Genomic DNA, 27,206 nt, shown 5'->3' with positions numbered 1-27,206 from the left:
CACTAATCAGCAGCAGACAGACAGACACTAATAGAGCAACTTGGTCAGCAGTAACAGGTAAGAAACACATTTTAAGACTCTAATCTCTGTTACTGAGCTTTAATTTACCATCAGATTTATTCTTTATTTTTCTAAAGCAAAGTGCCTAGAAAAAGTGTAAAGGAGAAACTGCTGTACTTACAGAAAAGAATGATTTGCTGGACAGGGATTAAGCCTAGTCTTGGACTACACAGAATAATGAATAGGATTAACCCCTGTCTGGAAAACTAATCCATACGTGTTTTTCTTACACATCGTCATAATTTCAAATGAAGACAGCAGTCATTTTTTAACTCACAGGGACAAAATTATTAAAAAAGCACAAACTGAACAGCTGGTGCTGCTTATATACTGTGCAGTATGTAATTCATACATTTCTCAGGTTAGTTTCTCTGAGTCACTTTATACTCCAGATTAACAGGTCCAGCTAAAACGCTGCTGCTCTCTGAATGTGTTCCTGCAGTTTCATGACGTTAAGCTGCTGCTGTGGGTCATAATTTAAATCCTACTTTTAATGTACATTTATGATTATTGCTGAAATAACATCTTAGATTTTAAATATGTAGATAAAACAATGAACTATGAAGCCCATTGCAGAGGGGTTGGCTGAATATTTACATCAGAAAAATGTGTAATATTGCTGTATTGTAGATCTTCTGTGAACAAACTTGTTATTAATGTGTTCTCTGTTTTGAATGTATTTGATTCTTGCTGTCTGGGTCTTTGTCTGTTTAAAATGCTTTACTTTGGTACCTGGTCAGATAAAGGAACGCCTGCTGTTCTTGTAAATGTGCAGTGGCATTCAAATTTTTCTGCATGTTTATGATGTTTTTCTTCTGATTCTCCGGAGGAACAACATTCAGATACATTTATTAAACTCATCTATTCCACTGGAAGCTAAAACAGTCCATGTTTATATACACTGTTTACAAAAAAATACAAAAAACCTTTTTTTTACATCATAAAGTGAATCACTGGCTGTTAGTTCTTGTTTCATTTTAAAAATTCTGAATGTGTCACCATCCCTTTCCTTAAAGGGGAATTCCACCAATTTTTCAACATTTCCACAAAACTCAGTTGTTAAGATGCAAACAAACTCATTCAGAGTGATCAGATGTGAAGTTGTTTACAATGACAGTAATAGGAGCCAAACACCTGAAGAAAAGAATGCCTGTCGTATGAGGCATGTAGGCTGCAGGTGTGAGATGGGTTTATCTGGGGTAATCCAACTCTCATAATCACAACAGGCAGTGGGGAAAAACAGGCAGGCAACATCAGCGGTAGATCCATATTAAAACAAAACAGAAGACAGAGCAGGAGTCAAAACACAGGCAGGCAGCGTTAGACATAGATTTATGTGTCAAAACACACAAAACCAGCACAAAGACACCAGACTCAGAACTCAGATAAAACACAGAGACTTTGCAAACAAACAGGCTTAACCCTAGAACCCAAAACTGTAGGTAATTTCTAGCCATCATAACTTCAGAATGGTTTAAGATACAGACAGGATACACATATCAGACCATTCAGCAGACCGACCCAAACTAGTTAGTGTGAGCTGTGATGTCAGCATCAGTGAGTAATTTGGCTCAGAAAATCACCCAAAATCCTAATATTATTGATCTGTTTTTGGCCTTCATATTCCAACAAAGGGTTAAAACAGCAACATGATTCACACACCAGATCACTCATCAGACCCTGTTTCACCATCCAGAGTGATTTCATCCACGTGTGACCATCAGCCAGAGATCCAGCTCCAAAATCACCCAAACCCACTCACTACTGTTATACTACTGTTATACTATCTCTGCTTTAGTCTTCATATTGTAAATAAAGGGTTGAAACCAGAACACTCAGAGGAACCTGCCATCACTAGCCAGAGTGAGAGAAACCAACTCCAACATCACACAACCCAGGAGTACTGCACAAACACACAGCCGGTTCACCGTAAAGCCTGTTATTAGCTCTCTGCTTTAGCCTTCATTTGGCAACAAAAGGGTTAAAACAGCAACACAATTCACACATCATGTTGAACATCAGGATGTACCCTGTGTATCCAGAGTGACTTTGTGGAGATTTCAGTGATGATTCAGTGAGTAATCCAGTTCAGAAAACCACTGTTCAGATCCTGTGTTTATGTCCCTGTAAATCTCCATTTAAATAGCTGACTACACATGTACAACCTAGAACTTTCCCTCATGTCCTAGAAATTTACAGCTAAATACACATAAAAACTGACTCAAAATGCAATCACACTTATAAAACTGAGGCTAAACGCAAATTTATAGGGTTCTAAGGGTTAGCAACGGACTATATGTAGGAGAGTAACTAGTCCAGAAGATGATCTGCAGGTGTGTAAAATGGAGGAGTGGGTGGAGTCAGCGAGGAGCTGGAAAAGAAAATAAAAACTACTGCACTACCGCACAGGCCCAGGAGGGGGTAGTTTATGACAAAACTAAAGAATTACTGAAATAACAATGTTTCCCCTCATATTTACAACTATTTCACCATCAGATAAAAACTAGTTCACTGGAGTTCACTGTAAGTTCAGGTGGTTTTGGGTAGTAAATAAAATGACTGTATTTGTGTTGTAGTCATGCTGAACCCTGTGAAGGAATCTGGTCTTTTTCTCTAAATTGTTACATCTGTTTGTCTACTCCTAGAGCTTCTCTGTTCTTCTCAAACTGATTGTGTTACTAAATATATTGTCAATTATACAACATGATCTGATGTGCTGGTAGTGAAGACTGTTGAGGTGTTTAATGTGTGGATTGTGTCTCTCTTGTTCTCCACAGTCATGAGTTCAGCTCTGTATCTGATCCTGCTTTTCTCAGGTCAGTGTAGCTTCATGATCATCTGTAAAACTCTCTGCTGCTTCATTACTGTACTGTCATGCTGATGAGAGCTTTCATCTCTACAGCTCTGTGGACTCTCTCCTTCTGTGGGACTCATCAGTTTCGTGTGGTGAATGAAAATAAGAACTGGACCGACGCTCAGAAATACTGCAGAGAGAAATACATTGACCTGGCCACCATTGAGAGCCAAGAGGAAATGAACATTTTAATAGCTTTTCTCAATGGGAGAGCAAACCTTTCCTGGATAGGACTGAGACAGAAAGTTCAACAGAACACCACTGTAAGAAATCATGTACATTTAGATTTATTCACGGTCAGAAGGTGTGTGACTGTAATGAAACTAAAGAGGGGTCAGGGGGGTTGCAGGTCTTGAAAATATGTTTTTTTTCAGTGACTAAAACTCTGCAGAAATATCAGGTGTTCATAAATCACCACTCCTCCAGTTTCCTTTATACATTTAAAACATAATCTGACCAAAGATAATCTTATAATGTTAAAAGCAAAAACAGATCGCTGCATGAGGCAAGAGGGACAAAACCTGATGCTGCATGTTCATAATTAGCAGAATCACTTTACAATAAGACTACCCTTATAAAATGATTAAGAATAGTTTAAAATGGGTATATTAATGATTATTACTTAAATAATAAACACCTTGAATATTAATAATAAGCAGTTATAACAGTTATAATGAAAAGGGCAAATGAGCTGTTATGTCTGATGAACGTGAATATCTGATGTAGCTGACAGGTTTAATGCTGACTGATTAAGACGACAAAAATAAGATCAGAAACCAGCAACACCTGAGCTTTAACTGTACAAATGAATGTGGGTTCACTGTAACTATTTACTGTTAGACAAACAACAGGTCACTGCTGCCCTTCTTATTTATGTGTTATAACTGCTTATTAATTATTTTCAAGGTGTTTATGAGCTGATTAATAACCACTAATGAACACATTTTAAACTATTCGTGAACACTTTATAAGGGTAAGTATTCTAATTCAAAATGAAATCTGCCTTTGTAGATTCGTTCAGTTTGTCAGACCATGCAGACAGTGCATCAGAATGAATGAATGAAATTATAAAATTAATTCACTAAGAACGGATTCAACTTGCAATAACTTCACTGCAATAATTATGCAATAAGAATCCCATATAATTTTACTGTTAAATGTACGTTTACTTGATTTAAATGACAACAAATACTAATATTTATAATAATCTACTAATATAACCTAATAATAATATAATCTTTTAATAATTTACTACTGTTTACTAATTATTAATATTACTGTAATTCTTAATAGTAGTTGTGTTTTGTGGAGACAGAAGAATTGCTAATGAATACTGATTAAGATGCACCCAAATGGGTGTTTTATGTAGTTAAAATTAATAAAATTGCAGGACACTTTCTTGCCTGACCAGTCCCCTAAAGTTTTGTTTAACACTTATTACGTTGCTGAAGATGTGAACAAAACTACATTATATTTATCAATCAGTGTTTTACGGAAAAATAATCCAGAAATACTCATTCACCTTTTATACACCACTTATGGATTTATGCTTTTTATTAAAAAAAAAAAAACACCTTATTTTGGCTGAAAACATGCAACTAAAAATCTCTATAGTGGTAGAGCTAATTATCAAAACGCATATATGAGTGTGAAGATGATTTTATCTGGTGTGATATTGAGCACTGAGAGGTCAGTGTTTAAACAGTTCACTGATCAGGTATTAATGTGTTTCTAGAGCTGGATCTGGTCAGATGGGAGTAACTCCTCATACAGATACTGGAACAAGGATGAGCCAAACGGTGGTGTGGATGATCTCTGTGTGCAGTTGTTTAGCCCTGAATACAAGTGGAATGATGCAGGCTGCAAATGGGAAAATCCATTTATCTGCTATAAAAGTGAGTAATAGTAATAATAAGATGAAGAAATGCAAGACACCTGTTACAGATCCAGTTCATTTACCTTTAATGTTTGTGTTTGTAGCAGTTACACTGACTCAGTGCTTTAATGTAGGTAGATCTAAGTAGTGAATCTGGATGAATTGAGAAATCAACATTTAAAGATAGAAAGTACACTAACCAAAACACAACTGAATATTTAAAACATTGACAGCACAAAAATCACTGAACTATTTGACGTATTGGTGAAATCTTTGTTCTCATTCTTCTGCAGATCTTTCACTCATCCTGATTAATCAGAACAAGACGTGGAGAGAAGCTCTGAGATATTGCAGAGAGAATCATGTGGATCTGGTCTCTGTTCACACTGAGGAAATTCAGCACTGGGTGGAAACAGCTGTTAATTATGCCTCCACTGCTAATGTGTGGATGGGTCTGCGTCACACCTGCACCCTGAGCTTCTGGTTCTGGGTGAGTGGACAGTCGATCTGCTACCAGAACTGGGCTCCGGGGAACGGGACAGGGGTGGAAGACTGCAGAGGAGGAGAAAGAACAGGAGCGGTGCAGTCTGGAAGTAAGCAGTGGGTCAGTCTGCCAGAGGACCAGAGACTCAACTTCATCTGCACTGTTTAAGGTGAGACAGAGGATCATATATCTGTCAACAGCTGAATATTGATGGTGAAATGCATACTGATTGATCTTTTTTGCTTCTTCTTAGAGATCTAGAAGATCACACTGATACTGAGTCACCATTTCTTCATCAACAGGATTTTGATGCATTCTTTGATACACATACAAGTCAGTTTAATGAAACAAATATATCATACAGAACCGAGACCGCTAATGATGATCTTGCACTGTGTTATTTTCATCTTTGTACAAAATATACACAGATAACATTCTGACCACCTCCTTGTTTCTACGCTCATTGTCCATTTTATCAGCTCCACTTACTATATAGGTGCACTTTGTAGTTCTACAGTTACAGACTGTAGTCCATCTGTTTCTCTGCATACTTTGTTAGCCCCCTTTTACTCTGTTCTTCAGTGGTCAGGACCCCATGGACCCTCACAGAGCAGGTCCTATTTGAGCGGTGGATCATTCTCAGCACTGCAGTAACACTGATGTGGTGGTGATGTGTTAGTTTGTGTTGTGCTGGTCTGAGTGGATCAGACACAGCAGTGCTACTGGAGTTTTTAAACACTGTGTCCACTCACTGTCCACTCTATTAGACACTCTCACCTTGTCAGTCCACCTTGTAGATGTAAAGTCAGAGACGATAGCTCATCTGCTGCTGCACAGTTTGTGTCGGTCATCCTCTAGTCCTTCATCAGTGGTCACAGGACACTGCCCACAGGACGCTGTTGGCTGGATATTTTTGGTTGGTGGACTATTCTCAGTCCAGCAGCGACACTGAGGTGTTTAAAAACTCCAGCAGCACTGCTGTGTCTGATCTACTCGTACCAGCGCAACACACACTAACACACCACCACCACGTCAGTGTTACTGCAGTGCTGAGAATGATCCACCACCCAAATAATGCCTGCTCTGTGAGGGTCCATGGGGGTCCTGACCACTGAAGAACAGGGTAAAAGGGGGCTAACAAAGTATGCAGAGAAACAGATGGACTACAGTCTGTAACTGTAGAACTACAAAGTGCACCTATATAGTAAGTGGAGCTGATAAAATAGACAGTGAGCGTAGAAACAAGGACATCATAAATCTTACGCCTGATCGGTGTACACATTCACAAATACCCACAAAACAGCTTCCAAAGTACAAATTAGAGCTTTTAATTCATCCAATTTACTACTTTAGAGTGCTAAACTGGATGAATTCAAAGCTCTAATCTATCAATCAATAATTGAATTAACAGAAACTTGGCTTAAACATTCTGTAAGTAATGCTGATGTAGCTCTTATTGAACATAATTTATGTAGAATTGATAGAAAAATATGGGTGGTGGAGTTGCCATCTCTAAAATCTCTAAGGAAAAATGTTTTGAATGAGCTTTGAAAGTGTGCCTAAGACATAATTGACAATATAGCTGACCTTGTATCTCATTATATTGCTACAGAAATGCTGATATTTTTATCTCAACTGGTTGACTAAAGCATGCAACCATTTGAAGGAAAATTGTGGCAGCCTCTCCCTCACACAACTTATTATTGAGTCGACTAAGCCAAATCTGAAACATATTAGTCTTCCTTGATCAACCTAATCTTGTCCAATAGAAATTACAAAATAACTGCCTCAGTCTTGGTTTTAGTGACCTCTGCCCTATCACATGCATTAGAACTACTGGCATGTAAAAACATGCTAATGGATGGTGGTCAGTAGAAATTGTAAACATTTTAATAAACAAGCTTTTTCTGGTAACACTTTCTATGAATGTCACATTTGTAAGCATCTATAAACACAATTATTACATGTCATAATACATTCATAAGGCATCATAAACACAAACACACAAACACACACACACACACACACACACACACACACACACACACACACCTTCTAAGCCACTTCTCCTTCTGGGTCGCGGGGGGTGCTGGAGCCTATCCCAGCTGTCATTGGGCGGAAGGCAGGATACACCCTGGACAGGTCACCAGTCCATCACAGGGCAGACAGACAGACATACACATTCGCATCATAACCATGGCTATAAATATTGATATAAAATGCATTACGCATTATAGCCAGGCTTATTATGCATTATGAGTTGTTAACATAATGCATTATAAGTACTGTTAATAACAAATTATAAGAGCTCATAAGTTGTATTTGTCCGCTCTAAGTAAAGTGAAGCGTACTGTACTAAAGCCTCCTCCAGTGTTAAGAGTGAGGTTTCAAGTTGAAGTATTTACTGAAGGATTTACTGAAACACTAAAACATACACAATAAAGCCCATTACAGCACCAGTGGTGAGAAATAGAACACTGGAAATCTCAGAGCGTAAATAAACTTTGTATTTGTCTTTATTTTACACTTTTCAAGCTGGGACTGACTTCTTTGGCAATGACAGTATAACATGTTATTAACACTGCTTATAATGCATTATATTAACAATTCATAATGTATAATAAACATGGCTGTAAATTGTAATTGAGTGTAATTCATTTTTATAAATATTTATAACCATGTTTATAATGCCTTAAGAATGCATTATAACATGCTATAAATGTGTTTATAGATGCTTACAAACGTGACATTCATAGAAAGTGTTACCCTTTTTCTTTCTGACGTAGCACTGAGCCACATTTACTCCACTGACATTGACATGGCACTAGATCTTTTTAGTAACATATTCCTGAAGATAGTCAATGAGCATCCTTTTTTAAAAATCAGAATTCCATACTAATCTAGTCCCTGGCTTATTTCTAAAATTTCTACCCTCCTTAAAACAAGAAGCACAGCCTGGACCCTTTGCCAGACCACCCTGGTACATGGAAGTGAAATACTGTGAACCTCAACACTGTTGTCTCCTTCATCAAATGCAAATCCTGTATTTGCAAAAGAAGGCAGTAAACCAGGCCAATACCAAAATGCTAAACTGTTACTTAACAGTCTTGAATCATTAATATTTACGACCCCAAAATTAACACTACAACAGGCCTCATTTCAGCTCAGCAGGAAACAGAGTGACAGTGATGAAAATCAAAGACTACCTGCAGAAATAGGGTTGTAAATGGGCATTTAAAACCACATCTGGGCATGTTTTGCCCCAACCAAAGTAACATACCTTCTATGTAGACGTCAGACAACAATTTAAAATACTGAATAAATGCTTTTTATGGAACCGTTAAAGAATAAATGTACTTCCACTATTAGAAAAGCCAAATCAGATTATTATCTTTGCCCAATTGGTCCCTAATTGGCACACCATAAATCTGATCTACTGTCTGTAACTAAATGTGTCCCACAAGGCTCAATACTAGGACTAGTCTTATTCAGCACATACATCAATGATATTCCCACTTCCATCTCAGATTGCAAAACACACCTGTGTGTAGATGACACTATTTTATACTGCTGTGCTGTTTCTGTATAGGAAGCAGGGGAAACTAATGTGCTCTTTTAATGCCTTACAGTCAGTTCTCTATGAGCATAAACTAGTTTTAAATGTGAAGATCAAATTCATGCTGTTTTCCAGAGCTTCTAACTTGGATTTTAACTCACTAAATCTTCCTACCCTGAAGGCATCCAGAATTCATTGACACTACTCTGCTGTCAGTAAATGATTATGATGATGTAACAGACATATGCTTGCCAACAGCCTGAAGCCCTCTCAGAGTTGACTCTATCTTTCACCGTGCTTTGATATTTATCCCCGAAGACCCTTACAATATTCAAAAATATGTGGACTAATTAGTGAGTTCAGGTGTTTCAGCCACACAGATCGCTAAGAGGTGTATACAATCGAGCACATAGCCATGCAATTGCCATAGACAAACATTGGTAGAATGAGTACCGAAGAGCTCACTGAATTTAAATGTGGCACTGTCATAGGATGCTAACTTTACTACATGTCAGTTTATGAAACTCCTTCCCTGCTAAACCTGCCCTGATCAAATGTAAGTGCTGTTATTGTGAAATGGAAGCGTCTAGGAGCAACAACAACTCAGCCATTAAGCAGTAGACCGCACAAACTCGCAGACTGCTGAAGTGTGTAACACATAAAAATCACCTATCCTCTGAAGCATCACTCACTACAGAGTTCCAAATTGCCTGTGGAAGCAACATCACCACATGAACTGTGTGTTAGGTGCTTCGTGAAATGGGTTTCCTTGGCTGGGTTTGGTGGATGACAGCAGAACGCTACCTACAGTAATGCAGGGTGCCAACAGTAAAGTTTGTTGGAGGAGGGATAATGGTCTGGGCTGTTTTTCATGGTTTGGGCATCTTAGTTCCAGTGAAGGGTGATGTTAATGCTACAGCATACAAAGACATTTTAGACAATTGCATACTTCCAACTTTGTGGCAGCAGTTTGAGGAAGACCCTTTCCTGTTCCAGCATGACTGTGTTCCTGTGCAAGCGAGCTCCATAAAGATATGGTTTTATGAGTTTGGTAAGGAAGAATCCCAGTGGCCTGCATAGAGCCCTGACCTCAACCCTACTGAACACTTTTGTAATTAATTGGAATGCCGATTGTGAGTCAAGCGTTCTTGTCCAACATCAGTGCCTGACCTCAAAATAATACTTTTGACTGAATGGGTTCAAATTCCCACAGACACAACTTTTGTGGAAAGCCTTTCCAGAAAAGTGGAGACTGTTATAGCTACAAAGAGGGAACATTTCCATATCAATGCCCATGGTTTTGGAATAGGATATCCAATACGCTCATATTAGTATGATGGTCAGGTGTCCACAGACTTTTGGCCATATAGTGTAGGTTGGTCCTCTCTAGCAGTGCAGCAGAAAACACACTAGCTTCTGTTTATCTACAAAGCACTTATTGGCCCCATGCCATCTTAGATCACATCAGTGCTCTCTGTAAACAATGGAGTTGATCAAACTCACCCCAGTGAATTAGATCATTCTTCAGATGCTAAGGGCTTTTACTGAACTGGGTATATCTGTTTTTAGCTATTGCACACTATCGACTCGGAATTTATTACAGGAATCTCTAAAGCTCAACTCACTTGAATGATTTAAGTTTTTTCATCTCTAACTAGCTCCACTCAGCCTGCAGCTGCTTTGGTTGATTAATTTTTTTTATTTATTTATTTTTTTCATTATATATCTATTATAGTTGTTTTCTTGATTGATTGCTTATTTTATACAATAAACTTTATAAATACGTTTATTTTACTTATTTTTATTATTTTACTATTTTATCATTGCTATTTTTGTTTTAGTATTGTTTTCTAATTCATCTTTTCCTTTTATCATACTCAGTTATTTATCCTACTTAGTTACTTATTTTATTACTAATCTGCTTAATAGCTTCAATAGATCATTTTGATTTGTTAATCGTATTTGTCTTAAAGTTGCCTCATTTTTATTTTTGTTTTAATAATAATTTCTTGCTCATATTTTACTTTCTTTGCTACATTTTTACATCTGTTTATTATTCTTTTCAATACTTTGTTTTTTGTATGATGCTCGGCTACATTGTAATTGAGAGTCACCCTCAATGTACTCAGAGTTTAAATAAAGGTTGATCATTATTGTTTAAATAGCTTTTCCTTTATCTGTATGTGATATTCTGAACTTTTCCAGTCAAAGAACATAACCTCCAGAGCAATGCATTATGGGTTTCCAGTAATGGACTGTTTAGCTGGTGTGATGTATCATTTATATGTAGATTTGTAGGCTGTATGCTACTGTTCTTTTACTGTATTTGCTCAAATAAATAAACTGTGGTGTTGAATCTTGAAACTTGTAAGATGGTTGTTTGGTTGTGACTGTTCTCTCTCACATCTGATGGAATCTGATCTAGGGTGGTTTAAGCTCCTCTATTGTTCACAATGATTGTCTTGTATGTGCACTGAGTAAAGATACCCAGTTACACTGAATTTCACACAGGCCTGCATTCAGTTAAATGTTCAGTTCAAACCATTTTTCCCTTCCACTTTAAATATTGCAACATTTTCAAATAAATCTCAAAAATCTGTTATGACAATTTAAGTCCACATGATGTTATCCTGATGGAAATTTTGCCTTGGTGGATCTGCTTGCTGAGGATATGAGTTTTAACAATGACAGAGCTACTCAGTGCAGGCCATGCAATCAGGGACAATAAAGCTGAGAAGACGCAAAAAAACAACTCTAAAACAACAGCCACTTATGTTCCATCAGGTCAGCATTTTTTTCCGGTGCAGACTTGGTCAAGTCCTGCTGGATGTGGCTCTGCAATACCACCAGTTCCACCAGATGGCAGCTTACACTTCTGTACAAATGATGGATTAGGATGTATTTTGAAAGAGGCACAAACTAAAATAAAACAAAAGAATTAAGACAATTTTCAATCCTTCAATCCTTCTTTTAATACATCTCAAACAATCTTAATGAAGCCTTCCAGACTGGATTTTGGGCCTTACTTAGCACTGAAACAGCACTGAGACTCAACATAGACTCGGGCAGCCTGTCTCTGGTCCTGCCAGATCAGCTGACTTGGCCACAATATTGGAAATAATCTGTACAGAAAGACACTTAAGGAAAACTTGATATTATGTGGGACAAATGTTCTGAGAGCTGAGACTGATCACATTTTGCTCTGCTAGTGCACATTTACACACCTTTCTGTGAGCTGTGTAAGGAACAAGGTTTACATTAAACTACATGCATTTTATGGTTAGATGATTATTGGAAACAGATAAACTAGGACATCTTATATAAAGTATTTTAGAATCCCTGAAAGACTGTGCAGAGGGTGTTACTGTTTAATTAAGTTCATTTAAGAAAAAAACTCAAAAAATTAAGTCAAATTTATGAGCAGACTGCTTAATTAATAATGTAATTTTAGTCCTGCTCCCCATCAGCTCCCTAGACTCTAGCTTACGTTAATAGGTGTGAACCTTTATACACAATAAACACATTCACAGCCTTCAAACTGTATATATTCACTGATATCTGTTCAAAACATTTACACCAATAAAATCAGCAGCAACATCAGCAACTTACCCAGCTTTGATTTTTACTGTAATATATTTCACTGGCTATCATTTTGATAATTTCATACAGAACTAGACATTATTACTGCAATAGACAGTTAAAGTTAAACAGCTAAACCTTTTACAGGGCCCATGTAATTCTGAGTGATGGTGAACTTCTGCAACTGCTGTAATATGTGAGTGATGTGTGCCTCTGCATGCCTGATGGCATCCATAGTCCATCTGGCCACAGCCCACCCTGTCTGTTGGGATGTTAATGGCACATTCTTCCATGGGGTTCAACCTGACAAACACCTTCTGTGTGTGTAGTCGGCAGTTAGTGACCAACAGTCCAGGCTGATATTTCAGAGCAATAACTGAGCTCTGTGCTGGTTCAACAATGTCAAGAAGGGTGGATGGTGTACTGAACTGGCATGACCTTAATTTCATTGAGACTCATGTACATTTTTTCCTTCACCCCTCAGGTGCAGAGGATTGGAGGTAACAGAAGTGACTGAGAAGAGGTCAGCCTTTTGGTTTGTCTTTTGGCGGAGGTCCTGTATCACCCGTTTGCTGGTCTTCAGGTCCTCCTGACTAATCTTGTCTTCCTTGGACTTTAAGCATTGTGGCCCTTATTTTGGCACAGATTCTTCTTCCTTCCCTTATCGGTCACGTCTGGATTAGGGGGCTTACCCGGTGGTTCATCCCAAGCATGGTTGGGATCTCGCTCATGCACCCCATTTTCATGCAGTGGGCAGTTTGAATGCTGGTTGGCTGGGAACCTGTCTCAGCGGCAGCCAGAATTTGACAGGCCTCACCATCTGAGCGATTTCCGTTCTTCACCGACCACTGTGGATTAGAGTAATTGTGGCCCCTGTTGGGTTGCTGAGGTCACAATATCTGGCCTTTTTTAGACTGGTAAGCTTGAGAAGGAGTCAGGGTTGGACCCTGTGGTTCAGGATCCATATTACAAAAGACTGAACTTGTTAAATTTAGTACTAGTGTCCTACAGCATGAGCTTATTTCCTTTGTTGTCCTTAATTCTTCAGAATTCTCTGTTATCTTAGGTCTACCTTTGCTAGAAAAACACAGCCCGTGCATCTCTTGATCTGATCACAAACTACTGTCCTAGTCAAATTATTGTTACCAGCATTGTATCACAATCCCTTCAATTTCACTCAGGTCCACTTCCATAGAAAGCCCCAATCCTGAGGCTCTTAACATTCCTGCAGAATACAAAGAACTTCTAGTAAGGGAAATGCTACTAAACTACCACCTCTTCATCCCTATGATTGCACAATTGATTGTGCTGAGAATGTAACCCTGTAAAGATACATCCATTCACTCAGAAAGATGAGTGATCTATGGATACTTACATACAGGAAGCTTTAGAACAAGGACAGTCATGAGACAGTCAACCTCACCTGTGGCCTCTGGTTTCTTCTTTGTGAAGAAAAAGGACCTTTGTCCATGTAGATATTACAGAAGCTTAAACTAAATCACAAAAAACACCCTTACCCACTTCCTCTCTTTCCAGTAGCTCTTGAACAATTAAGAGGGGCTCAATTTTTTTACAAAATTGGATCTCCAGGTACGTATAATTTACAGCGGATTGTCCGGTGTCTTCACTTTAGGAGTCACCGTTTCAGCTCACCTTGCAGGTTTTCAATGAGGTTTAGGTCAGGGAACTGGAATGACCATATGAAAGGCTTGGTTCTGTGGGCAGAGAACTATTTTGAGTGGATTTGGATGCATGTTTTGGATCATTGTCCTGCTGGAAGGGAAGGAGTAGACTCATCAAGATTAATCAACACAATGATTTTTTACCCATTTTATGGAGCTATATGAAAAAATAAAATAATAAATTAAATAAATAAAATAAATTTAAAAAATGTAAAAATATGAATATAAAAAATTCCAGTGCAACTGTCCTCCTGGAACTGATGTCACCCGTATGTATAGTATGTACAGTATAACCTTTGTCATCTTTAACACAGAGTCTTTCAGAAAAGTTTTCAAGGCTGGTGCATGAAATCTTGTTGAGGCCACTCAAGGCACAGGATCAAACCAAAACACAACCGTGATTAAAGAAAGTAAAGAGCTTTGAAAACTTAACTACATTATTGTTGCATTATGAGGCTGGAGAAGCTTAAGGAAACATCTCAGTTTCAAGATTCAACTGTGTTTATTAGTAAAATATTGTATATTAAATGTTTCCAAATAGTAGGTTCTTGGAGGGATGTCAGCATTTTTTGTTCATTGCAGGCTTAACTGAGTCCTGCTAGATGTGGCCCTGCAATACTATGAGGTTCCACCAGCTAATGCTGCTGTAAAGATTATGGATTGGAATGTCCTTTGCAAGTGGCACAAAATTTTGCCAAGTAATTATGAAGATTATGTCCATTCGGCCAAATGAAACACAAACCATCTTAATGAAACTTTTCACACTTGTTTTTGGGCTGAAACAGACTTGTCAAAAGTTGATTTTAAGACTCAACAGGGACTCAGGCAGCCTGTCCATCTTGGTCCTCCTTGATCTCAGTGCAGCCTTTGGCACAGTTCACTATGAGATTTTACTCGACCACCTCCAGACCTAGGTTGACCTTTAAGGCTCCTCTAATACAGTAGCCCAGTCTCACACTTGACTCTGCTGCCTTTCTCTATTCATACTGTGTCACTGATGCTGCATTCAACACAAAAATCACCTCTGCAGATTTTTTTTGCCTGTGGTCATCCACATCCTAGCTGATGAAATGAATGTTTTTAATATCATAACCATAATTGTTTCCACAATCGTTATTTATGCAAGTTTCTCTATTGTAAAGGTGCATGCGAAAGCGACTTGAGAACTAACAGCTCCCCCTTCTGGAGAACACTCAGACTGCTAAACATAAGTGAGTGCGAGTTACATACCAGGCCGATAAGGTATCTCATATTTAAAACTAAAAGGCCAAATTTACATATGAGCACAAATTTATGTAACTGCACTTAATGCAATTAAATTTACAGACAAAGCAGCAGATGAAATGGAGCATATGATTAAAACATCTGGAAAAACAGCTGGATATTGCATATTTATCATATTAAATACAATCAGAGCACCATCAACACATATAATATCTCCAAAACAAGATAATGGAATTCTAGCAAAACGACATGCCAATATACACAGATCTTTAGCCACAGACTGGCTAGATTGGTCAAACAGACTGGTGAAACCAAATAAAGTAATGTGAAAATACTATGAATACTTTTCACCAAAACTGGTCTTTGTCCTATTTAAACATGAATTATGCCCACTTTACATTTAATTTTTCAAAAAGCGTGCTCACAAAAAAATAACACCTCGATTGCATTAGCAAACTAGGCAACATTAGTCATGTTTTAAAAAAAAATGTTTCTACTTATGCCTTCCATCCAATGAGCACTGCTCCACAGCCCAGGAGGATAACTGGCTTAGATGATGAGTTTCTACTTATGGTAAAAAAAAAAAAAATAGATATTTCAATATGTTTATTTCTTGTTTTTTGCTTGTGGTAATTGTTAGTGTGGAAAAGCTTCCCCTACTTATACATCTAAGTAGCATGCAGTTGTCATGCTTCCCTCTGTTCCCACTGTCACTACCTCCCAGCCTCCAGACTCCATCTCCCAGAACACCTCACCTGATCACATGACCTCAGATCTTCCTCACATGACTCTCCACCGGTCTGCTTCACCTGACTACTGATTAACCTCACCTGTTCCTTGTTCCTTGTGACTTGTTAGTTTAGTATATAAGCCCAGCCTTTAGCATAGGACCTTTGCAATGTATTGCCTTTGTTTATAGAGCCTTACTGAGCCTTCCAGTCAGTTTGTTTGCTTTTCTGTGTATGACCACTGCCTTGTTTGTTTTTGACTTTGCCTTTGTCTAGACCTCTCAGTATTGTTGTGATTTCTGGTTTGACCTTCTTTTCTGGATTTTGGACTTTGATTTTTGGACCTCCCTCATGATTACTGTTCGTGATCTGGCTTTCGACTTTGGACTTGTTGACCTTGATTTTGGAAACTCCATTTGTTAATAAATCTATTACTTTAGTGTGGTCTGCGAGTATCTGAATGCTGTCTGAGCTTGACAGCAAGATAATGTGGTGTCCCACAAGGCTCAATTCTGGAACCTTCTTTATTCATGATTGTTAGGTGTAGGCATGTATTATTTTATTTATTTATTTTTTGTCTGTCTCCCTTTCTCCCTGTGTCTCTTGTGTTAGAGGAGTGGTTCAGTCATCTACCTGCACATTGTAACTTTGTTTTACAAGAGACAGCAGCCCTTGTGTTGGGTGTGCTTTCATTGGGAGATTTATCAACACACTCTCTAACTCTGTTTACAGGGGATTTTGTCTCTTGTGTTAGGGGACTGCTTATGTTGGACAGATCAACAGCACATTCACAACTCTGCTTATAAGAGTTGCTTGAATATTTGTACCACCTGGATGTTCCAGCAATTCATGCGTTAATGAAGACAGGATTTTGTTTACCCTTCAATAGGCTCACTTGGAGATTAAATAAAAGCACTAGTCCTTATTACAACAACTGTTTAATACCTTAAGGTATTGTATTACTTTGCAGTATGATTTAGATACAGCTGCCATTCAACCAGTGAAAGGGAGTTGCTGTATGTGGTAACCTTCCTCAGTCAGGCTGCTGAATTGTGCAATTATTTTTCATTTTTTTGTTTTAATCTTCGACATTTTGTGATCTATAAATGGTTGTATGCAATTAATTTGATTTCGACATTCGTACATTTCCAGCACTCTGTGAACTTGTGTTAAAATGTGCTATGTAAATATGTTCCCATTACTTATGAAGAGATGATAACTGTGAATGTTTCATTACGTAACACCATGCAAAGCAGATGGCCTCATGATCAGTATCAACATGCAGGTTTGAAAGCAATATGGACACATCCAGTTCTACTGAATTCTTGTTCCTGAATTCCAATTCAGAAAGAACAAAGCAGAGCACAGAGATACACTTCTGGAGAAACAGTTCAGTTTTAACTTTAATGCAACCCCTCCAGCTGCTTTTGCCCATGCTGGCTCCAAATAAATAGCATCTAAGTTGTTTTAGCAAGATATGCTACATTAGCCATGTTTCCATGCCTAGTGCCGGGAGCTTTGTAGTGCGAAAACTTGACCAATTGTTTTAAATCAGTGTGTCTATTCTGCCTAACAACAGGCATTTGATTGGTCAAGGGCATTTTCTCTGGAGCATGCAGTATAATGTGGTGTCCCACAAGGCTCAATTCTGGAACCTCTTTTTTTTGTTTAAAAAAAAAAATCATGCTTGTTACATGTAGGCATGTGTTTTGTTTTTTTTGTATGTTTTTGTCTCTCTCCCTGTCTCTCCCTTCACAGGTGTTCCTGCTTTTGCAATCAGTCATGTGAGGAGGACCTCTGACCAATCAAACCCCTGGCTGGTGAAACTGGGGGAGGCATCTTACCCTCAAAGGCTGCATTCAAGACAGCTTAAAGAGAGAGGACTGTTATAACGTGCTGTGTATTAATTTATGTTTTTAATCTTTTCTTAATTTGGTTTGGATACTTTACCAGCATATTTCTAACTAGGTTTACAGGAGACTCTTGTGTTAGAGGATTGCTTAGGTTTCAGTCATCTACCACCTCATTTTAGCTTTGTTGTATGAGGGATAGCAGCTCTCGTGTTGGGTGTGCCTTCATTGGGAGACTTATCAGCACACTCTCTAACTCTGTTTACAGGAGGTTTTGTCTCTTGTGTTAGGGGACTGCTTATGTTGGGTAAATCTCACCAGCACAATCCCGACTTAGCTTACAAGAGCTGCTTGAATATTTGTGCCACCTGGGCTTACAGACAGGTAAGAGCAGTGTGACTGTACATTCACACCACAAAGGAGTCCACTGTCTAGTTCCCTAGGTCAGCCTCCTGTAAACCTTGGTAGAGATATGCTGGTGAAGAATCCAAATTAAAGCACGAATTAACACCAAAGATTAAAAACATACATTAAAACACAGTAGCACAGTGGGTAGTGCTGTTGCCTCACAGCCAGAAGGGCCAGGGTTTGATTCCCCAGTTGGGCAAGCAGGGTCCTTTCTGTGTGTAGTTTACATGTTCTCCCCCCCCCCCGGGTTTCCTCCCACAGTCCGCAGACATCAACAAGCAGGAAATGTAGATGAGGACAGCTCAAACAGCCACACCACAGGGATATGGATCTCTGTGTAGTTTATTCCTGAACACATGAGACATGGGGCAGGATTAGTGCACATGCGCAGACGCGTTCTCTCTCTCTCTCTCTCTCTCTCTCTCTCACCTTCACGAGACATGAAAAAAATGAGGTGCATGCAGTACATTAAATGCACTGTTTACACTTAAGAGTTTGGAAAGAACATTGCATATACACGTAAAACAGTGCTGCGACCTCACAATGTAGTGTTTATATCCTTAGCAATGACTTAAAAAAACGTTTTATTCTTAGAAAGAGAACTATACGAGAGAGAGTGAAATCGCCTGCTTACCTGTTCAGCATTCACAATGCTTTTGGCGATTGACTGGGAAAACACACAGTACGCAGGCATTGTGTTGCACTAATTAATACCCCACCTACAACCAGCAAAGGGGGAACCCCACAGGAACCATAGTCATTGAAATTAATATTTCACAGTAATATTTACTTATTACTTCACAATGACTAGAAAAGCTTTAGTGAAGTTCACAATAACTGTGCAGAATAATATTCAAATAAAATAAAAAAGTAGTCAAAATCAGTATTATTATGGCTACACATACAGTCAGGCCAATTGGGGATGTTAAACTGGCCCTGGGTGTGAATGTGTATGTTTGTGTGTCTGTCATGTGATGGACTGCTGTCCAAAGTATTTCCTGCCTTCTGCCCAATGATTACTGGGATAGGCTCCAGCGCCCCTGATGACCCAGGAGGATGAGCGGCTTGGATAATGTAATGTGTAAATAGCTGTATATGAAATTTTCATTTTGATATGTTTACATTTCCAGCATTTTGTGAACTTGTGTTCAAATGTGCTGGGTAGATATGTTCTCATCACAATAAGTGGTGATACATGTGACCGTTTCATTACACAGTACACCATGCAAAGCAGGTGGCCCTGTGGTCGTAATCAGCAAGCACATCTATTTCCACTCATTTCTTGTTCCTGAAATCCAATACAAAAAGAACACAGCAGAGAACAGTTCAGATCAGCAGGGTGGGATACACGTCTGGAGAAAAAGTTCAGTTTTAACTTTTAACTGCAGCCCCTGCAGCTGCTTTTGTCCATGCTGGCACCAGCTGTAGATGGAATAGGCAGTTACCTAGTACATCCACATCTTTGCTCTTCACTGACAGAGTAAATTTGTATTTTATTATTGGATATGTTGGTTGGTTAATACGGGTCATAAGACTGTTTGATCTGACTGAGTTAAGCTGGGCTGCCGCCTCTTCATATATGAAAAGATCCATTCCAAAAGGATCATGCAGAGAAAGGCAGTTCTTCGTGGGCCTATGGAAGTCCAGACCCTGCCCACATGTAAATGTTACAGGACATTACAGAGAAAGACTGACCATATGGATACCAGGAGTCAGAATCGGCTTGATGGTGCTTAATAATAATAATGTCATGGTAGTGTTTACAGAGCAGAGGCATTAATGGGGAGCTACAAAACGATAAAACAAGCAATCTTGACCAAAAAGTGCTACACATAATGCAGCCAAGCTACTGTATTAGTCAAATCATTTTATACATACAGGGAGATTCACTCGAAAGAGGCCCCGAATATTCTGTAATAACTCTCTCTAGGACAAAGCAATCTGAACGAAACAACATGCAGTGTGCTCCTCAGTATATGGAGCTTCGAACAAGCTGGGATGCCCCTGCATCGGAGCGATGAGGTGGGCGCCAGACAGCCGTCGTGACGTTTAACCTCTGTTTACAACTTTTGGGTGCAGACCCCCGTACCCCTTGACTCATCAGGATGGTGGTGTACAGTATTGAGCAGCGCGTCAAGGTATGTAGCATATTTTTGGTTCAGTTTGACTCATTCTAACAGGAGTTACAACAGAATATTCAGGGCCTCTTTCAAGTGAATCTCCCTGTATAATTTTATATAAATTATATGTTGTTGCAGCTGTGAATGACATCACTTTTAAGGCACTCCGGAGCTGAGGGTCCATCACAATATGGATTTGTATCTTATTTAGGGACTTGGCCATAAACACTTTGAAGTTTTATATATGCAAATATGCGTTCTTAAACTCCTGTTGATATGAATTTTCTCTCTTTTTCAGCAATCCATAAAAAAACCTGCCTAAGAGCAAACAGCTCTTTCTTGCAGAGAAACATCAAACTGTGAGTTACAGTCCAGGTCAATGAGGTTCCTGGCATCTAAAAATTGAGAACGGTTTCATTTTTAATTGCAGTTTCCAAGATGATGGTTTGTTTAATTTAGTGGGTTATCTTTGTGTTTTAGCACACTGCCAGATCACCTACAGAATGATAACTAGGACAACGTACCAGATCTTCATGTTTTTGTGTAAAATATTTTCAGGCCCTCTTAGATGTGGCTCTTTTGCATAATGTGAGACACAAATCAACCACTTGGTTAACACATCACATTTCATTTACTTTGTTTCTACACATGCCTTATTGGTAGATTTCACCTGGGGGTGGGGTGCGGGAGGGCCTCTGAAGTATAATCTGGACTATGGCATACTGTAGTCCAGAGCTGGCCATGGTTCCCATACAACCGATTCCATATGTGAAGTCCTTTAACGATAACTAATGCACCATCAGTGATGTTACCTGAGGTCATCAAGTGTTTCTGGTTTTTCAGTATCAGACACCTTATTCAGGTGACCCAGCTGATGGTCTTCAAGCTGCATTCCAGCAGTGATAGTCCATGGATCACCCTTTCTAATCAAAGGACATCTGGCACCCCAGTGATGCCAGGTACCTCACAGTGTGCTTTACAAAGCCCCTATACCCTACATCTACATTGAATAGCCAAAATATGACCACCTGCCTAATATGCTGTTGGTCCTCTATGTATCACCAAAACACCCTTGGAGGCATCAACTCTGCAAGACCTCTGAAGGTACCCTGTGGTATCTAGTACCAAGACATCAGCAGATCCTTTAAGTCATAGTCTGCAACTATGTTTAGGTAGGTGGCATGTTTCATCCACAGAAGTGCTTGAACCCAGTCCAGAGCACCAGACTCCCTCTTTCTGCTTCCCACGGTTCATTCTGGTACCATCACCAAAAGCATAAGCGCTCTGATCAGTCTGTGGCTACACAGCCCCCTACACAGCAGGGTGTGATGCATTGTGTGTTGACACATCCGTCCCATTACCATCATTAAAAATTCCTGTAACTTGTGTCACAGTAGCTTTTCTGTTGATCTGGACCAGACAGGACAGCCCTCGTTGCTGCTGGGCATCAATGAGCTGTGGGTGCCCACCACTCTGTCGCTAGTTCATGGTTTGTCCCTCCTCGGACCACTTTTCCAGCCCGTCTCCACAGTGGGACTAAACACAGAGAGCACATCTCCCCTGTATTAGTCTCTCTTCACTGTCTTCACATAAAGACATTTTATTCTCTTGCCTTTGTTACTTTTAATGTTTGAATGGTATTTCTTTATTTTAATTTTTTACATGTGTATGTGTGGATCTTATTTAGGTCTTGTTTTATGTGAATAATGTGTTTTTTAATTTTAGGTTGTGAAGAACTTTGTGTGCTATTTGAATAAAAACGTATGAAAACGTACTCAGACTGGTGGTAAATTACTACAGATATACACTTGGGTGTAACATTTATAGTTTGTCTGATTGTTCTTGTGCTCATATGCATGAGTTTATACATTTCTCACAGTAACCAGCCCAAAACCTTCTGGCCCACTGAGAGCGCCCCCCCCAACTCTCCAGATCAGCCACTCTGGCATTGCTGCCGGTTAAACACTCACAGTCAATCATTATTAATTCTTGTTTGACTTATTTGCTTTTATTTACAACAAACAGAGCAACTTTGAAATCCTTTGCTGACAAACAGTGTTTCAGAAAGTTGTTTCATGTTTTACCTCAATCTTTTAATCTATGTATCTACTGGGTGTGTTTGTTTATTTGCATGGTCAGACCAGCCTTCATGTAAATCAACATAAAAATAGTCAAAGAAGCACAAAAACAAAGAAAGAGCTGTTGTGGCTTCAGTTTCTCTTCAGTCACAGACACTAATCAGCAGCAGACAGACAGACACTAATAGAGCAACTTGGCCAGCAGTAACAGGTAAGAAACACGTTTTAATCTCTTATATCTAATATCTTTCTAATCTCTGTTACTGAGCTTTAATTTACCGTCAGAGTGAAAGGATTTATTCTTTATTTTTCTTAAGCAAAGTGCCCAGAAAAAGTGTAAAGGAGAAACTGCTGTACTTACAGAACAGGACGATTTACTGGAAATCGCGGAAAAATGTGAAAAAGGTGACAAACACAGTGTCCCAATTCACTACACTGACTGCACTTTCCCTCTTTCCCTAAAAATCAGACAAACAGGCCCTAAAGCACAGATAAATAACAATAAATATGACAAATATTATTATAAAATTAACTATTTAACTCTGTCTTTCAGTTTACATTGATTTTGAGTATTAAAAACATCTGATATTAAATATGCAACTCAATTTGTAATTAAAAATAAAGACTGTCTTGCTGTGTTTCACAGTTTTAGCACTCAGCATGAATCCAAGAGGATAGAAAAGGTATCTGAGGTGCCACAATTGCAAAATTTTGCAGGTGCTGGGTAAATTTTTGATCAATTATCCAAATGAATAAAGATATCAAATTTCTGTTAAAATGTATATGTCAAATAAGGGCATATCTGAGTAGCCCAACCTCTCCTGAAAAAAACTGTAATTGTAATTGACCCAAAATACCAAAAAAACCCAAATTTATAGGGTTCTAAGGGTTAAAAAAGGACTATATGTAGGAGAGTAACTAGTCCAGATGATCCGCAGGTATGTGAAGTGGAGGAGTGGGTGGAGTCAGGGTGGAGCTGGAAAAGAAAAAAAAGCACATGGCCGAGCCATGTGCACTACCACACAGGCCCAGGAGGGGGCAGTTTATGACAAAACCAAAGAATTACCAAAAAACAATGTTTCCCCTCATATTTACAACTATTTCACCATCATCAGCATCAGATAAAAACTCAGGAGTTCACTGTAAGTTCAGGTGGTTTTGGATGGTAAATAAAATGGCTGTATTTGTGTTGTAGTCATGCTGAACCCTGGTTCCTATCACCACCACTGTAAAGACATCTGGTCTTTTTCTCTAAATTGAACAATTTGACATCAAATCACTATGAATTACTTTATTTATAACAATTTAATAATGCCGTTTAGTTGGAGATTATGTTCATATGTTTTGGTCATGTTCAGTTGTGAAGGCTTTATGGCTGTATGTCATACAAATCTTGTCTGGTTATTTGTCCGTGCATATTCCCTTGTCTCCAGCCTTACTTTTACTTCTTGATGATTCTACTTTAATGCTTACTGTACAACAAAAGAAAGTCATGATGGCAGCCCTGACTGCGGCCAAGAAATTAATCTTGAAAGGATGGTTTGGACCTAACCTTTCTTTATCTCAGTTATGGTGTGGATATTTTCTGGATATTCTTATTTTAGAACGGGCAACTGCCAGATTCCACAATGCCAAGGCAGCAACGATTCGCCTTTGGACTGAGGCCATTAATTATGTTAAGACTCTGTAATCATAGTTGCTTTTGTAGAATGTGTATTAATGTATGATGTACGTGTATGTATGTTTGTACATGTATGTATGTGGATGCCCCCCCCATCCTTCTGTGGTGTTGATGTGCATGAGTGTTGTTTGTGTATTCGCTATCAAAATTAAAAAAAAAGTTATTAACAAAAAAAAAAAAATTAATAATGCCGAAAATTTGAAAAAAAAATTCCTCTCTAAAAGCTTTAGAAAACACTACGCTAGAGCTTCTCTGTTCTTCTCAAACTGATTGTGTTTCTGTAATTAAATTAAATAAACAGCCTGATCTGATGTGCTGGTAGTAAAGACTGTTGAGGTGTTTAATGTGTGGATTGTGTCTCTCTTGTTCTCCACAGTCATGAGTTCAGCTCTGTATCTGATCCTGCTTTTCTCAGGTCAGTGTAGCTTCATGATCATCTGTAAAACTCTCTGCTGCTTCATTACTGTACTGTCATGCTGATGAGAGCTTTCATCTCTACAGCTCTGTGGACTCTCTCCTTCTGTGGGACTCGTCAGTTTCATGTGGTGAATGAAAAGAAGAACTGGACCGACGCTCAGAAATACTGCAGAGAGAAATTCACTGACCTGGTCACCATTAGGAGTCAAGAGGAAATGAATGCTCTGAAAGCTTTTCTCAACAGGACAGCAGGCCTTTCCTGGATAGGACTGAGACAGAAAGTTCAACCGTACACCGTTGTAAGAAATCAGGTACATTTAGATTTATTCACGGTCAGAAGGTGTGTGACTGTAATGAAACTACTGTTTCAGTAAAAAACAGCACTGCATGAGGCAAAACGTACAAAACCTGATGCAGCATGTTCATAATTAGCAGTATCACTTTACAATAAGACTAACATTATAAAAGGATTATGAATAGTTTATAATGAGTATATTAATGATTATTACTTAAATAATAAACATCTTAAATACCAATAATACACAGTTATATAATGAAAAGGACAAATGAGCTGTTATGTCTGATGAACATGAATATCTGATGTAGCTGACAGGTTTAATGCTGACTGATGAAGACGACAAAAATAAGATCAGAAACCAGCAACATCTGAGCTTTAACTGTACAAATGAATGTGGGTTCACTATTTACTGTTAGACAAACAACAGGTCACTGCTGCCCTTCTTATTTATGTGTTATAACTGCTTATTAATTATTTTCAAGGTGCTTATAAGCTGATTAATAACCACTAATAAACACATTTTAAACTATTCGTGAACGCTTTATAAGGGTAGTCTTATTTTAAAATGTTACCTAATTAGCTCTAACTAACTTTGTTCACATCATAGACAGACAGTTTGTCAGACCATGCTGACAGTGCATCAGAATGAATGAATGAATGAAATAAAATTAATTCACTAAGAACACAGATTCGACTTGTAATAACTTCACTGCAATTATTATGCACTAAGAATCCCATACCCTGTTAAATGTATGTTTACTTGATTTAATTGAAAACAAATACTAATACTTATAATAATCTACTAATATAACCTAATAATAATATATTTTAATAATTTACTACTGTTTACTAATTATTAATATTATTGTAATTATTAATAGTAGTTGTGTTTAGCTAATGAATACTGATTAAGATACACCTAAATGCATGTTTTATGTAGTTAAAATTCATAAAATTACAGGACACTTTTTGCCTGACCAGTCCCCTAAAGTTTTGTTTAATTTATTGAAGTTGTGAACAAAACTGCATTATATTTATCAATCAGTGTTTTATGAAAAAATATTCCAGAAATACTCATTCACCTTTTATACACTACTTATGGATTTATGATTAAAAAAAAACACCTTATTTTGGCTGAAAACAGGCAACTGAAAATCTCTATAGTGGAAGAGCTAATTATCAAAATGCATATATAAGTGTCAGGATGATTTTATCTGATATAATAATGAGCAGTGAGAGGTCAGTGTTTAAACAGTTCACTGATCAGGTATTCATGTGTTTCTAGAGCTGGATCTGGTCAGATGGGAGTAACTCCTCATATACATACTGGAATGATACTGAGCCAAACAACGGTGTGGGTGACAACTGTGTGCAGTTATGGTATAGCCCTGAATACAAGTGGAATGATGCAGGCAGCAAATGGGAAAATCCATTTATCTGCTATAAAGGTGAGTAATAGTAAATAGTAATAATAAGATGATGAACTGCAATACATCTGTTACAGATCCAGTTCATTCACTTTTACTGTTTGTGTTTGTAGCAGTTACACTGACTCAGTGTTTTAATGCAGGTATCTAAGTAGTGAATCTGGATAAATAACTGAACTATTTGACGTAATGGTTAAATCTTTGTTCTCACTCTTCTGCAGAGATTCCACTCATCCTGATTAATCAGACCAAGACATAGAGAGAAGCTCTGAGATACTGCAGAGTGAATCATGTGGATCTGGTCTCTGTTCACACTGAGGAAATTCAGCACTGGGTGGATATTATTACTAAAAAAGCCTCCACTGCTAATGTGTGGATGGGTCTGCGTCACACCTGCACCCTGAGCTTCTGGTTCTGGGTGAGTGGAGAGTCAATGTGCTACCAGAACTGGGCTCCGGGGAACGGGACAGGGGTGGAAGACTGCAGTGGAGGAGAAAGAACAGGAGCGGTGCAGTCTGGAAGTAAGAAGTGGGTCAGTCTGCCACAGAATCAGGAACTCAACTTCATCTGCACTGTTTAGGGTGAGACAGAGGATTATATATCTGCTCTGACCTGAACATTCATCTTTGGAATGAATTGGAATATAAATTGCAAGTCAGACCTTCTTGCCCAACATCAGAGCATAACCTCAAATGAGTTCACTTCCCCACAGAAAAAAATCTCTTGTGGAAAGCCTTCCCAGAAAAGTGTAGACTGTTATAGTACAAAGGGGGAACATTTCCATATTAATGCCCATGGTTTTCGATTAGGATATTCAATACACTCATAAGTGTGATGATCAGGTGTCCACAGACTTTTGGCCATATAGCGCAGGTTGGTCTTTT

At 38.5% G+C, this 27,206-nt stretch overlaps 1 protein-coding gene and 1 long non-coding RNA gene across 2 annotated transcripts; both read left to right on the top strand.

Annotated features, from left to right (window-relative positions):
- Positions 1-3,141, top strand: LOC118826020. Its single transcript, XR_005008722.1, has 3 exons — positions 1-57; positions 2,838-2,876; positions 2,963-3,141. It is a non-coding gene; the product is annotated as an uncharacterized LOC118826020 (long non-coding RNA).
- Positions 3,142-4,556: 1,415 nt separating this feature from the next.
- On the top strand, positions 4,557-5,612 carry LOC118826074 (macrophage mannose receptor 1-like). The gene is made up of 4 exons (XM_036596961.1): positions 4,557-4,562; positions 4,650-4,809; positions 5,084-5,443; positions 5,528-5,612. The coding sequence occupies exons 1-3, from the start codon at positions 4,557-4,559 to the stop codon at positions 5,440-5,442; spliced, it is 525 nt and encodes a 174-aa protein (XP_036452854.1). The 3' UTR covers position 5,443; positions 5,528-5,612.
- The last annotated feature ends 21,594 nt before the right edge of the window (positions 5,613-27,206 follow it).

This window comes from Colossoma macropomum, unplaced genomic scaffold (genome assembly GCF_904425465.1).
Source record: "Colossoma macropomum unplaced genomic scaffold, Colossoma_macropomum, whole genome shotgun sequence".
NCBI lineage: Eukaryota > Metazoa > Chordata > Actinopteri > Characiformes > Serrasalmidae > Colossoma > Colossoma macropomum.
This window is presented reverse-complemented; position numbering and strand designations above follow the sequence as displayed.